This window comes from Sarcophilus harrisii, chromosome 2 (assembly GCF_902635505.1).
Source record: "Sarcophilus harrisii chromosome 2, mSarHar1.11, whole genome shotgun sequence".
NCBI lineage: Eukaryota > Metazoa > Chordata > Mammalia > Dasyuromorphia > Dasyuridae > Sarcophilus > Sarcophilus harrisii.
The window spans coordinates 661,373,207-661,387,320 of record NC_045427.1 but is presented as its reverse complement, the minus strand read 5'-3'; the positions used below and the strand labels follow the sequence as shown (position 1 = coordinate 661,387,320).

At 60.0% G+C, this 14,114-nt stretch overlaps 1 protein-coding gene across 3 annotated transcripts in view; it reads right to left on the bottom strand.

Moving 5' to 3' along the window:
* Positions 1–309: 309 nt before the first annotated feature.
* The window catches only part of ADGRA1 (adhesion G protein-coupled receptor A1), a 196,831-nt gene continuing 183,026 nt past the window's right edge, over positions 310–14,114 (bottom strand). For all 3 annotated transcript variants that reach the window (XM_031957074.1, XM_031957076.1, XM_031957075.1), the window contains 2 exons: positions 8,864–8,962; positions 310–3,808 (listed from right to left, as the gene is read on the bottom strand). In XM_031957074.1, the coding sequence (XP_031812934.1) occupies positions 2,593–3,808; positions 8,864–8,962 (1,315 nt within the window). In that variant the 3' untranslated portion in view covers positions 310–2,592. The remainder of the gene's footprint in view (positions 3,809–8,863; positions 8,963–14,114) is intronic.

Here is a 14,114-nt window from a genome sequence, read left to right as displayed (position 1 = left end):
GCTGTGTGACCCTGGGCAAGTCACTTAATCCCAATTGCCTTAGCAAAATAAATAAAAGAAACAAAAGAAGGGCCCTCAAGTCTGTGACTTAATTTGAGAACCTCCTTTTGTGGGAGTTCACTTTACCAGTGCTGATCACGTCACCTGGGACATTGCTGAAAAGACTTAGGGTGAACCTTCTCAGAGAGGTCGAGGGACCTAAGTGACCCTTCGCTTCTGGTCCTACATAACAGGAACCAGGCCAAGGGTGAGGTGAGGAGCCCCGCAAGCCCTCCTCCCCAAAGCCCCCCAGACGCCCCCGTAAGGCATTCCACATCAAGCCACCCAGCTCTGCGTAGTTACATCGTAGACCTTTATTTTCTGAAAATAGAATATGCAAACAGAATATTTCATGACATCTTTGTGGCAAGGACTCCTCTAGGCTAAATCCATATTTAAATACGATACAATTTGCTATTGAATGTTCACTCTCATGTGCAGGGTTCAGTCACCTGGGAAAGTAGCACCTGCTTCTTTTTCTGGGGAAATGGGTTACTAGATCCTGGCCACGCCCTCCCTCTGCAGTCACACCCTGGCCGGAAGCCCCCAAGGGCCCCCGTGGCCATGGGGGCAGGGATGTGGGTGAGGGCTGCCACTTTGCATAGAAGGGATGGGCTGCTCCCTGCGGTGGGTGACAGGTCCAATGGGGACGGAGCCCTTCTGGGGGGGGGGTGTGTCCCATGTCCCTTCCAGGGTCTGTCGCTGTCTGGGGGGCAGGAGGAACACGCATGAGGGGAAGGACTACACGAAGCATTGTGACAGGCAAACGACACAGACACCGACACAGCTGGTGGCTAATTCTCATGGGATAAAGCTTCTGTTCCTTCGGCCTCGGCACAGGACGCAGGATTGGGGGCCCTAACACAGAGGACCTTCCCCAAGTGGGCGTCAGGCTTCCTGGAGGGGGTGCGCCCAACAACCGGGCCCGGCCCGGAAGTCTGTCCGGAAGCCGTTTCTCATTCTCTGGGCACGGAGGCCAGAAGCCCGCTTTGGCAGGGACGTTTCTCTCACTGACGTGCGGGGGGCAGCTGTGCCCCGGACCCCATGGGAACCTGCCGGCAATCTCAAGGAGGGGGTAGGAAAGACAGACCGGAGACAGGCTGGCATGTCAGGGCACACCTGGGAGGGGGTGGGGGTGGAGGCGGCTTTGGGAAAGTCTCAACACAACAGTATAACTGTGTCTCTGTCTATCTGTCTCTGTCTCGGTCTGTTTCTGTCTCTGTCTCTATCTCTCTGTCACTGTCTCTATTTCTTTGTCTGTCTCTGTCTCTATCTGTTCTCCCCATTACTGCTGATGGGCTCTGGAGGGGGCAGGTGAGGGCCCTAACCCTTTCCTCGGTGCTATGGCCTCAGGACAGCCAGCTTCTGGATGGACAGCTCCTCCCCTTTGACACAAGCCGAGTCCCCTGACCCTCTTTCTGGAAGGTGGTTGGCAAGGACGCCAGCACTTATTTGAGAAGTCAACTTTTGCCCGGATGTTCAGGGGACTGTGGGGGCTTCAATAGCGCCTGCCCTGTCTCAGAATGTCCCCGATGCGCCTGCGGGGTCGGGATCCGCAGCTGCAACCAGGGAGGGGCTGGGGCAGAGTCCGTGAGAAGTCTGGGAATTCTGCAGAAGGGCGAGTTTCCATGTTACAAAGAGCCCTCGGTCCGCTGGAATCCAGCCCAGTTCTTTGAAGGGTGAAATGGAGCCGAGTGGGTCTGCACTGCTCACGGCAAAGGCCGTTCCAGCTCACGTCTCCCGGCCGGGGATGACTGTGGTGCTTAAGGAGGGAGTGACAACCAAGTGCTGCCCAGCCCCCTGCCCAGAGCCCCTGAACGGCTCAGAAGTATCCCCTGGACACGGAACACGAAGCTGGTGTAGACACAGCACAGGATCACGGCCAGTTGGGTGCTCATTAAAGCGGGGCTGAGCCAAGCCGTGGTGAGACGTCTGACAGAGCTGGAGTCCCTGGGACAACGAGAGGGGGGGAGCACAGGGCGCAATGGACCGACCAGACGGGCTTTCCCCGCTGCGGGATCTGTGGCTGTCACGGGAGTTTGGTGAGACACGTGAACGCGGGAAAACGGGATGGAGCCTCCGAGAGATGTCAGGCGGGGGCCAACAGAGCCCCTGGGCGACAGACAGAGCGAGAGCTCCCTCGTCCCCTTCTGGGGGAGGGAGCAGGAAGGAAGTGGCAGGGAGGGGCCGCGAGGAGCGCGTTCTCCAACCCGGGTCCTAGAGGCAGCTTCGCTCCTCCGCACAGGCCGCTGTTCGGAAAAGGCCGGACCTTCGCCCCTGTGGAAGGGACTCGGGGTTGTGTCTCTGCGGAGATGGGCTGCCCTTAGCTTGGCGATGAAAGGGATGGAGGCGCCTGGTCCCAGAGGCCCCCCCCCCCCCCCCAGGGCCGCGTCCTCCCCGCTTCCGCCGCTCAGCGTCTCCGCCGCCCGCCCGCGTCCCGCGCTCTCTTCCTCCAGAACGGGGCGGGCAGAAGCGAGGGGCCCCAGGAGGCGGGAGAAGACACCGCCGGCCCGCAGGGAGCAGCCCCCCCCCCAACCCCGCCGGCCCCCCGCGTCACACAGTCGTTTCGTTCCTCCACGGGCCCGTTTTGATGTTCCCCGTGCAGTCGGAGCCGTACACGATGGCCTCGGCCAGGTTCCCCGCGGGCAGCCCGTCGTGGCCGGCCGCGTTACACGGCAGCACCTGCGTCCGGGGGTGCATTTCGAAGTGGGCCGCGTGGGGCCCGGGCTCGCCCTCGGCCAGGTGGGCGCAGCTGCAGATGACCGTGCTGGCGTCGCTGCTCTCGGGCTGGCTGATGGTGGGGAAGGGGTCGCCCTGGCCGCAGCAGGCCCGGTGGAGGCCGGCCGGGCCCTCGTGGACGCTGCGGGGACTGTCCGTGTGCGAGCTGGGGAGGCTGCCGCCGTCCAGGCTGGCCGGGATGTGGTAGGCGTACTCCCCGTCGGCCGCGGCCGCCGCCCGGTGCCGGCTGAAGTAGCGGGGCTTGGCCCGGCCCTTGGGACAGCGGTGCAGGTGCGCTCCCGGCCGGTGCACGTGCACGTGGGCCTCGTCCTCCAGCAGCTGCTCGCAGTGCATCTTGGCGCAGCACGGCGTGACCGGGGACAGGCAGGCGACGTGGTTCTGGGCCGCGTGCAGGTTGGTCAGCTTGCAGCGGCCGCCCGGGGCGTGGCCGAAGGCCCCGGCCGGGCCGAGGCACGGGGAGTCCTGCGGGCAGGGCGCGCGCAGCTGGGCGTCGCCGTTGGCGTCGAGCTGGGCCCGGGCGCCGGCCTGCGCGGAGTAGGCGTCCCCGCGCGCGGGGCAGCAGGCCCACCAGCAGTGCCAGACGTCGTCGCGCTTGGCGCAGTGGTGGATCAGGATGAAGAGCCCCAGCGTGACGCAGAAGGCTCCGTACAGGCAGCTGAAGATCATGTCCAGGAAGGGGCCCTGGGACACGGCCAGGGCCCCGAAGGTCCAGGTGGCCAGGAAGAGGAAGAGGGTGAAGGCGGCGGCCCGCAGCTGGGCCTTGAACGAGTGCTCGTTCTCCAGGAGCGAGGCCGACAGCAGGGAGCAGGCCGGGGCGGGGCCGGGCCCGGGCTCTCCCGCGGGGCCGGGCCCCGCGTCCGGGCCCGCCAGCCTGGGCGGCTCCTCCCGCCGCTCCTTGAGCTCGTACTTGCGCTCCGGGTGGCGCCTCAGCTGCACGTAGGTGCCCAGGAAGTAGATGCACGTCACCAGCACGATGAAAGCCACGGGCCCGTAAAAGGCCCCCAGGCTGGGCTCCCACGCCATCCAGCAGCTGCGGGGGGAGAAGTAGGGGGCGTCAGGGAGACCTCGACAAGCCCCGCCCCGGCCTCCCCTCCCTCCGGGTGCGGGAGGAACCGCCCTCTGGGGACCGGGCCCAGCCACAGGCAGCTGCGGGGCGAGCTGCGTGGGAGCGGGAAAGCAGGCTCCGCCCGGAGACTCCCCGGCTCCTGGCCCCCGCTCATGGAGCCGAGGCCCCGGCTTTGCTCTGACTGAAATAACTGACTTCTGGGTAAGAGTCGGCGGGAAGTGATTCAAAGCAGCCCCTCCCTGCCCCCCAGGGGCTGTCACCCCGGACCTGGGCACAGGGGGCTCGGCTGGCCCGGGAAGGAGAGCGCCCGCCCCGCAGGCTTCCCTTCAGACTCTGCTTTTCCCGGTTTGTGGCTGTCGCTTCTGAAGAGCAGCTCTGTCTGTCTGTGAGCTTCCCCAGCTCCTCGTCTGCCTTCGAGGTGACCGTCAAGGGCGTGGGGAGCCCAAGAACGCCCGGCTACTCTGCACTGAGAGAACCCAGGAGAAGGAAGGAGAGGACGCGGAGGAGGAGGAAGAGGAGGATGAAAAGGAGGAGGGGGAGGGAGAGGAAAAGGAGGAGGAGGAAAGAGAGAAGATGGAGAGGGGAGAAGAGGGGAAAGAGAACAGGAAAGGGAAGGGAAGAGGACAAAGAGGAAGAGGGAAAAAGAGGGGAAGGAAAAGGAAGGGGAGCCAAGAGGAGGAGATGAAGGAGAAGGGGGGAAGGGAAGGAAAGGGAAGGGGAGGAAGAGGGAGGGAGAAAGGGAGAGTGAAGAGAGGAAGGGAAAAGGGGAGGAGTAGCAAGAAGAGAAGAGACAGAGAGAGAAAGGAGGAAGAACAAAGGGATGAGAAGGGCAAGCTTCTTTCTGACACAGGCTAGAGCTTTCCCAGGCCAGTTTCAGCACATAAGTGTGAGAGGGGAACGCAGAGAGAGGACGGCAGAGAAGGCAAGGCTGAGGGACTTCTGGCTTCCCGACTCCCTTTGCTGTCCCAGACTCCGTCAAGGTTCCACGCTGGAAGCCTGCATTGGGATGTCTTTGAGATCCGAAGGTGCCTTGGGAAGACGGAAGGCATTCTCATTGTGCAGGGTGTGGGCCTTGGCTTGTGGCCCGCGGTCGGAGCTCGCGCCAGTGTCCCTCCCGCTAGAGAATTCTTCGTCCGAGCCGGATGTGGTCTGGGACCCGAGCAGTGTAGTCTGCTCCAGGCTGGCTCAGTGGGACCATCCAGGAAACTGGCAAAGCCAGCCCAAGTCCTCCAAGAATCTTCCATAGTCCCGGTGCCTCCGAGCCAGCTTCTGGACCCACATTCGTGCCATCCCAGGGTCTGCCGGGAGCTTGCTCGGATTCAGCCCATGCTCAAAGCCAAGACCAGGCCCAGTAGACAAGGGTAGGAAGAAGCTTCCTGCTTCCTCTATCACGGGTCCTCCAATCACTTAGTGACAGCAGTTCTAATCCAGCCTGACCCTAGAGCCCACTTAGACTCTCTCTTCCTCAGGTCACTGATGAGTTGGGAAGCAAACAGGCAGATGCCAACAGAAGGAAGGGCCGTTAGCCCATGCCATGTGAGGTTGGGGGAAGGAGGGAGCAGCTTTAGCTTTTAGAGGAGAAGATTGGGGGCTCAGGGCAGCTGTATTCAGGGGCCATTTATGGGGTGAGAAGGGGCATCGCCTTTCATTCAGAGGCCAGTGTCAGGAAAGGCTTCCCTGTGATGAGACAGATTGCTTGGGGAGGGGAAGGGCTCCCCTTCCTTAGAGCAGAAGCTGTGACCACTTCTTAGGGGGGTGGAGACAGGGCTGTTCTATTCAGCTCTGCACTGGCATTGGTGCCTTCCAGCTCAGAATGTGATGCTGTATTTGCCATCAGGTCTCCCGGGGCCTGGAAGAATTAATTCCTCTTGCCCAAGAGCGCTCTGGCTTCTTTCGGTTTGATACAATTCACAATAAACTTATTGGCCGATTCATTTTTTGAGCACAGCCACGTTTTCACCTTTGTTTTTGTCATGTTTCATCTTGTTGTGAACCCCGAGCCTGCCATGATGGGGACCCCTTCTAGCTTTGGGCTGCCTGGAAGATGGACCCAAAGGACTTTGGGTTCTGTAGGGAGAGCTGTGAGGTTCTACAACCTGATGCAATGGATCAGCCTCAGCAGCACAAGGCAGAGATGGGATGGGGCTAGAAAGCAGCTGGCCTGATGACCTGAATCTTCTTGGTGATTGCACACTGTTGGGCCCAGCAGGGGCCCATCCTGGGCTGTACTGAGAGGACTAGAGCAGGGTGAGCCAGTCCCCACCGGAGCCCAGTTTGGGCCCAGTGCTGGGAGCCACATCTGCTAAGAAGGGAGGGACAAGCACAGGCAGGAAGGTCTGTCCCAGGAAAACCACTTTGCCCCTAAATGGAGGCCACAAAGTTTCCCCCTGACTTCCTGGTGTTCCCTAGAACATGCTGGGCATAGGAGGCCACTCATCGGTGGTTTTTATACAGCTGGCAATCTCCTTAAATCACATTCACGTTTGCCTGTCTCCATGAGGATCCCCTAATTTTCCTTCCTCGTCCTTCCTTTTTGGCAGCCCGCACCGGAAGCCTGCTCTTGTGTACGAGACACTGACAGGATGCCGATTTCCTCGGTATCGATCTGAGACAGTTGTGAGGACGGATGTGACATGGAAGGAGATGAGCCCCGTCTCTGGCTCTTCTTTGGCTTGTCCGAGGCCCAGGGCAGGGTCTCGCCGAACACGTGACGAACGGACACATGGGCCATTAGCTACAGAAGCGTCAGCGGCTGCAGCATCCCTCGGCCAATCCGCATTTCTGCCTGTGCACAGATGGGGCGGGAGGCCTCCAACACATCCCTCCACACCCAGTTCTTGTTGTCTGCTTAATTGGACGTGATTCACGATGCCCAAAAGATCATCGTTAAATTCTTTCCAAGCTAGTGATCCACCCCTCTGTCCTCCTCCCATCTTACTGACATTATTTCATGCAGATCTTCCCTCCTGATGAGCATCTCCAAGACTCCCCGAGGATTCCCCATGCAGTTGCCTTTTGTAGAACTTGTCTCAACTCTCCTTACAGGACCTAGCTCTCCTGGGTTCCAGGTCTTCTACCTGTTGGCTTCTGACCTCTGGCTTTTTGTGTTTTCTGTCTTTTTTCTCTTCTTCATGAATGTCCCAATGCACCCCAGTCTCTAAAACTGCCTAAGAAGAGAACACACTGCTTAGGATGCCCCCGAGGTTCAGTTCTTCTTTGAACACTAATTGCAAGGACCCCGAGGACTTGTAAGCAGAGAATGAACTCCGGGCCTAAATGCGGCTCTCATCTGGCTGCCCTCCATAGAGCCCATGCCCAGTTAAATGTCCTGTTCTCGTCCTGTCTGTGCCCATCGCCATGTCCACGCCCATCATCATGTTTTCGCTTAAGTGATAGCTCGTTCCTGGAAGGGACGTTCCTCGGTTCTCTGTTCAAACATCCCCTTCTTTCTTCCAAGAACTGACTGCAGTCCCTGCCCTTGGCAGAATCTGCCCGTGTGCCCACTCTCACAGGGTCCTTGACTGCTCTGGGAAGAGGGGCTTCTTTGCCTCGCTGCTCCTAGACATCCCCCAGGGGCTGTCTGGTCACTCAGGGCTCTCTGTAGCCTCGGGGTGAGCCGGCACCTTGCATAGGGGAAGCTCCTGATAAATGGTTGGTGATTTGGTTATCTGAAGTCATCTGGAGACCACTTGGTGGTTTTGTTGGGGAGGGGACAGGGCTGACAGCTCCATGAGCCCGCCCTCGGGGGATGAGCCCGCCCCCGGGGGATGAGCCCACCCTCGGGGAATCTGCCCAGAGAAGCCTGGGGAAGCCCACCAGTGTCTGCCTGATGGAGTGGGTCATTAGGAGATCGGAGGCAGGACGCTGGGCCTGGGGACGGGCTGCCATCTTCAGTCATTTCTCTCCCAGCCTGTCTAAAGACCTCAGTTAGCCCTCACAACCCTCCTTTGAGGCTAGAAACAGCACAGAATCAGTGACTTTTCCCAGAAATACACCAAGGAGGCAAAAGGATGTTGTGCATGCACGTGGGTGTGTTGTGTATATGTGTGCATCGTGTATATGTTGTGTTGCATATGAATGTTGTATATATATTTGTGTGAATGTGCACGTGTTGTGTAATGAGTGTGCATGTGTATTGTGTGCATATGTATGTTGTGTGCATCCATATGTTGTGTTGTGTGCATGCATGTGCATGGTGAGCATGAGTGTGAGTGTGCATGTTGCATGTTTACAAAAGATTGTGTGCACATGGGTATTTTGCACACACACAAATACCTCATGTTCAATCATGTGTGTGCAGTGCACTGTTCATGAGTGTGCTGTGTGCATGCACGTGCTGAAAATGAACTGCACGTGTGTATATGTGTGAGGGCGCATGCACGTTATGTGCACAAGTGCTGGGTGTATTGTAACGCATCATGTGTGCACGAGTGTGTGCATAGGTGCAGTGTGCTGTGTGAGTGAGCATGCGTGCATTCGTGTGTATATGTGCTGCAAACAGGTGTGCACAGTGCATGTGTGTGCTAGACATGAGCATCACATGCATGATTGTGTGAGCATGTGTATATGCATGTGAGCACGTGTGTTTGTGTGAGCGTGTGTGAGCATGTGTGTATTATGTGAGCACGTGTGTGAGTGAGCATGAGTATTTGTGTGAGTGTGTGTGAGGGAGCATGTGTGTGAGCACGTGTGTGCGCCCCCAGGCACCCCTGAGGCCGGAGCCTGGGCAGGGCTCCTGGAGCCAGGCCTGGGGACGGTGAGTTGGAGGCAGCCCCTCTCCTCCTGGGCTCTGATGGGAGGCCATGTTTCGCGGCTGACTCAGCAGCACCACGGACAGCGTCAGCAGCGCGCATTTAGGGTTAGGGTTAGAGTCGGGAGGCGCGGGTGTACCTCCCGACTCCCGACTCTATCAAGTCCCGTTTCCCGCCTCCGGCCCGGGTTGGCCCCCGGAGCCGCCTTTTTCTGTGGGACAAGCTCGAAGCCCGGGTTTAGAAGCCCGGCGCCGGCCGCCATACTTACTAGGGGGCGCCGTCGCTGTCCGGCCCGTAATTTTTGATGTTGGTCGCGGCCGTAATTCCGCAGATGATCAAGGGGACGCCGCCGCTAATCAGGTAAAATCTGCGAGAGAGAAAGGGCCACATTTACTGCGGGCAGGGGGAGCGCGTGGCCGTGCGCTGAGCACGCCACGGAGAGGTTTGCCAGGGGCTCCTCCTAGGGGCTCCCACCGGGCCGCGTGAATGACGTCCTCGGGAGCGGTGACCCCCCCCCCCCGGGGGGCGCGGGAGAGGCAGGGAAGGGCTTTCCCGGGAGCATCGGGTTTTCCTCAGGGACTTGTAGAGAACCTCAGGAAATGGCCCTAAGGGGGGTGTGGGGAGGGTCCCAAGGCCAGGGTGTTTGCTCACACGTGTGTAAGTCTGTGGGAGTGAAATGGAGCCATGGAAGGTTCTTGAGCAAAGAAATGACATGATCAGCTTTGGGAAGATTATTCTGGGAGCTGTGTGGGTGATGGATTAGGGTGAGAATAATGGAAGTGGTTAGTTCCTTCCTTTCTTCCTTCCTTCCTTCCTTCCTTCCTTCCTTCCTTCCTTCCTTCCTTCCTTCCTTCCTTCCTTCCTTCTTTCCTTCCTTCCTTCTTTCCTTCCTTCCTTCCTTCCTTCTTTTCCTCCCTCCCTCCCTCTCTCCTTCCTTCCTTCATTTTTTCTTTCTTTCTTTCTCTCTTTCCTTCCTACCTTCCTTTCACTCTCCCTTCCCCCACCCCAGCTCTATGAGTTAATCCTAACTCCATCTTTTTGATCCATGATAGAAATGAAAGTCTTGACCATTCCTGAAGATACAGTGTGCTTAAAATAGAAGAGAGACAGTGAGGTCCAACCATTCTGAAACAAGGCCAGGCCAGGGACGAGGATGCCTGAGGGATCCTGGGAGTATCTTGCATGAACACCCACAGGCTCCATGTTGTGTCAGAGGCAAAGAATGGCAGAGAGCACAGACCACAATCCCTCAGTTCTCGGTGGGAGAAGAAACCGCCTGGCAGCCAACAGAGGCAAAGTGGGGACTGACTCCTGTGGGAAGGAGTCCTGAGGGATGCCCTGAAGAAAATGGTGCCCAAAGGCAGCCAGGCTCCCCAAGATCCTGTGTCAGGGTCTTCCCCACGAGCTTGGGAGAGCCCCCCAGGGAGCCCTGTTCCTGCCAGCACAGAGGTGCCCATGATCGCCCCTAACCCAGGGGCTCCTGCCTCCCCCCAGACACCGGGTTCATCAGTAATCGGTCCCCTCTCCGGCTGCCCCGCCAGCGAAGCCCAAAGAAGCACGGCTGGCTCCTTCTGGCTCCCGAGAATCAGCGATCGTTCATGCAGCCTTCGGGCTCAGGCCGTGGAGAGAAGAGCCTTTCGGGGGAGGGGGGCCCGTGAGTGCAAGACATGTCCTGGCTGGGGAAGCATCGGGCCCTTGGGCCGGCACCCACGCGGTCACCAGGGAGATGGGGCCAGACAGGTTGGAGTCAGCCATGGGGGGTGGGGTGAGAGCCGGGAGGCGCGCATTTAGGGTTAGAGTCGGGGGGAGGCTGACCAGTGCTCCGGAGGCACTGATTTTCCTGGGGGGGGGTGCTCTCCAGCGCGAATGGTGCTGCGGGAGCGAAGTGACCCCTCGCCAGGTCGGCCACAGGGGTGGGGGTTTGGGATGAGGGCACGGGGCACTGCCAGCTCAACATCCAGGGAGTTCTCCCCACGTGAATGCAACACGGCCACAGGCAGCAGGGGAGATTCTTGTCTTCAGAGGAGAAACACTGGGTTCTCCCTCAGTAACGACCGAACCCCAAAGACGCCTCCTGAGTTTGAGATTCATCCAAGGCTCCTTCTTCATAGCTCTCTGACCACACCCGAAGCCTCCAGGCATCTCCGCGTGGTGTCTGTGCCCAGAGCATGCCCAGAGCGGGCACCGCACAGAGACCAGACTGGGAGCCTGAGCTTTGCTTCTGGAGCCACTCCCCACTCCTCCCTGCGTTCTTGTGGCCATCGGGCCCCCCTTTTTTGTTGTGTGTGATGCGGTGGGAGCCTGGTCTCTTTCTCAAGACTGGCAGGATCTCCAGGGAGGGGCCCCGGGCCCTGACGGCCCCAGGCGTGTGTCCCGGGCTCGGTCCTCCCTCTCAGGTCCTTGGTGGGTCCCATTCCTGGGGCACAGTCAGGCCAAACGAGCCTTTCAGAGAGTCCCAGAAGCCCCCAGGGCTCCAGTCTCCTCCAGCCTCGTGGGAAGAAGTCACAGAGACTTCCCATTGCCGGGGCTTTGGCTTTACCCTCCGATTCACTCCTCACCACGGTGTCCGGGCAGGAAGGGCCAGAGCCGGCGCTGAGGCTTGGGGTGTGGACACAGACGGCTGCTCTCACCGGGGCCGCGTCCGGCGCTCGGTCCCCAGCTCGCAGTCTCCTTCCTCACGCACTCGGCCCAAGCCCGGCAGCCCCGGCTCCACGTTCCCCGGCCACGTCCCTCTCGGGCTCTGCGCTGGCTGACCAATGGGCGAGGCGGGTGAGGGGCTCCCCCGCTGTAGCCGGGCCAGGTAGGACGGCTGGTTTCTGTTGTGATCCTCGGCATGATTTCTGTTTGGGGGCCGGGCTTCCCCCTCGGAGGGTGGAGGCGGTGAGGCTGCTGCATGGGCTGAATCCCCAGGTGGGGGGCGTGGGCTGAATCCTGAGGTCTCTGACCTCTCTGCCCCCCCCCCCCCCCCCCCCCCCCAGACCGGGCAGACTGCCCTGTGCCAGCTACCTGCCCCTCCAGGCTCTGCATTCATCTGAGTGGATCCGCTGCTTCAGCCCCGCCCACCCGGTTTTCCCCAGCGGCCCCGGGGCTGCAGGTGTGCCCCCCTCCCCCACCCCGGCCGCCTGGGGCGTTTGCTTGAGGCTCCCCTCCCTCCTGGCCCCTCCTCCTCACTGCTGGTGATGGGAAACCGCCCGGTGCTAACGTCTCTGCGGGAGAGCGGGGCAGCTCCGGAACCGTCTCCGACTCCCCCAGGGGCGTGTTCCCGATGCCAGAGGCGGCGCCCATTACACGCGATACGTGCCCGCGGCTCCGTGGGGTCGGTGCCGACCGTGGTCCGTGTAACGGCGTCGCCTCCGTGCGGCATCTGGACGGGGGCAGGGCCGCGGTCCTCAAATATGGCTCCCCCGCCCCGGGAGCTTCAAGTGCAGAGAAAAGCAGACGCCAATTAGAGCATGAAACAAGCCTGGGAGAGCCACGAAATGCCAGGAAACCCTGTGGGCAAGAGGCTGGTTCTCCCGGAGCCTGGACAGCAAGAGGCAGAGGCGGGAGGGGACCGGGAGCAGGAGGACACTGCAGCCCGGGGCCGCACCATCAGCCGGGTGCAGGGGGGCCACAGGGGGCCACGGGCACAGGAGGCAATGGCGCAGGGGGCCACAGGGGGCCATGGGCGCGGGGGCATGGGTGCAAGGGGCCACGGGCACGGGGCCCACGGGTGTGGGGACGCCAAGGAGCCAGACTTTGCGACCGCTGGCACTCAGACTGAGGCCAGAGTGACGTCCAAGGCCAAGCCTCGCAAACCTGGCCGAGGCCCCCTGCCTGCGGCCGCTTGTGCAGAAAGTACTGCCCCGCCCAGGGGGACCCCTCAGGGGACCTGAGCATTGGGCGGCACTCCCTACACCGACTGGGGGGAGATGGGAAGGGAGAGCGGGGAGGTGGGAAAGAGAGCCGCGGCCTGGGAGACTCTCCCAGATCTTTGGGGGAGCGACCCCGGATTGCTGCAGTGGCTCGCGTAGCCATTTCCTCAACTCTCCTTGCGGACAAGATGGAGGACAGGGGATAGGAAGAATGGCTGTGCAACAGTCATTAAGCATTCGGTCTCTCTTGGAAGGAAGTCTCTGGTGGGGGGCCAGATCAGCGAGGAGGGATACCCCCAGTGTCCCCGGGAGGGGGACTCATGGCGCAGGAAGAGTAGTCGGTGAAATGAAATGTTTAACCCGGAGAAGCTTAGAGAGGGGGGAGGGACGCAAAAGCTGCCTTCGGAATACCCAGAAGGGCGTCGTATAGACTGGGTCAGGCTGGTTCTTACCTGAGGTGGATGGACAACAAGCAGGAGTAGCACAAGCTAACTCTACCCCAAGGGCGCAGCGATGTGGCGCTTCAGCTTTGGGAAGGACCCACACAGGGGCTTGGGAGGGAAGGGCTGCTCCCGTCCTAATTTAAGAGTGATCTGTTGGAAATGCACCGGGATCAGTTGGAAGTGCACTGGGATCAGTTGGAAGTGCACCAGGATCTGTTGGAAGTGTGCTGGGATCTGTTGGAAATGCACCAGGATCTGTTGGAAGTGTGCTGGGATCTGTTGGAAGTGCGTTGGGATCTGTTGGGAGTGTGCCAGAATTTGTTGGAAGTGCATTGGGATCTGTTGGAAGTGTGTCGGGATCTGTTGGTAATGCGCCAGGATCTGTTGGAAGTGTGCCGGGATCGGTTGGAAGTGCGCTGGGATTGGTTGGAAGTGCACCGGGATCTGTTGGAAGTGTGCTAGAATTGGTTGGAAGTGCTCCGGGATATGAATCTAGTTCCTCAAGTCCACATCTAGCATCCTATCACTATTCCAGGCTCTCTTAGAATGACCAAGTTCCTCAGCAAGGAGGCTTTTGATCAAACGCTGGATTCGACTGAATTTGGTCCCACAAGTGTGTACGAAGCACCTACTAACTGTGAGGCGCCGTGGGCGCTGCTGGGCATGCCCAGGCAAGGGGAAGCTGGACAGAATAAAAAGACTGATCTTCCCGAGTTCAAATCTAGCCTCAGACAGGGTGGTGTGATTCTGGGCAAGGCAACCCATTTCTGTTTGCCTCAGTTTCCTCACCTGTAAAAGTGGGGATAAGAGCGGCCCCACCTCCCCGGTGCGAGGATTGAATGAGATCTTCACAAAGTGCTTTGCACACCTCGAGGCCCGGCGTGAATGCGAGCTCATCCTCTCATCAGCCTCCCTCCCTCCCTCCCCAGCTTCCAGTCTCTGTCCCCACAGCCTCGAGCTGTGGGAGAACGCGGGACAAGTTCTCTACCTGCCTCTGAAAAGTGAGAAGCCCCGGGTCCGAGTGCCGCGCTGAGCTGGTTAGCGAGGGGACAAGGGACAAGTTTCCTGTGTTGGGGGGTGTCCCCCCAACGCCGTCTCTGGCGGCCCGGGCTGTTCTGGGCAGAGAAAGCCCTGTCAGGTCAGAGCTCAGCGCCCCTTGCAGTCGGGACCTGAATTGGTGTTCATTTCTCACGGGTCTGCTTTTCCCACAGGGAAGCCCCAA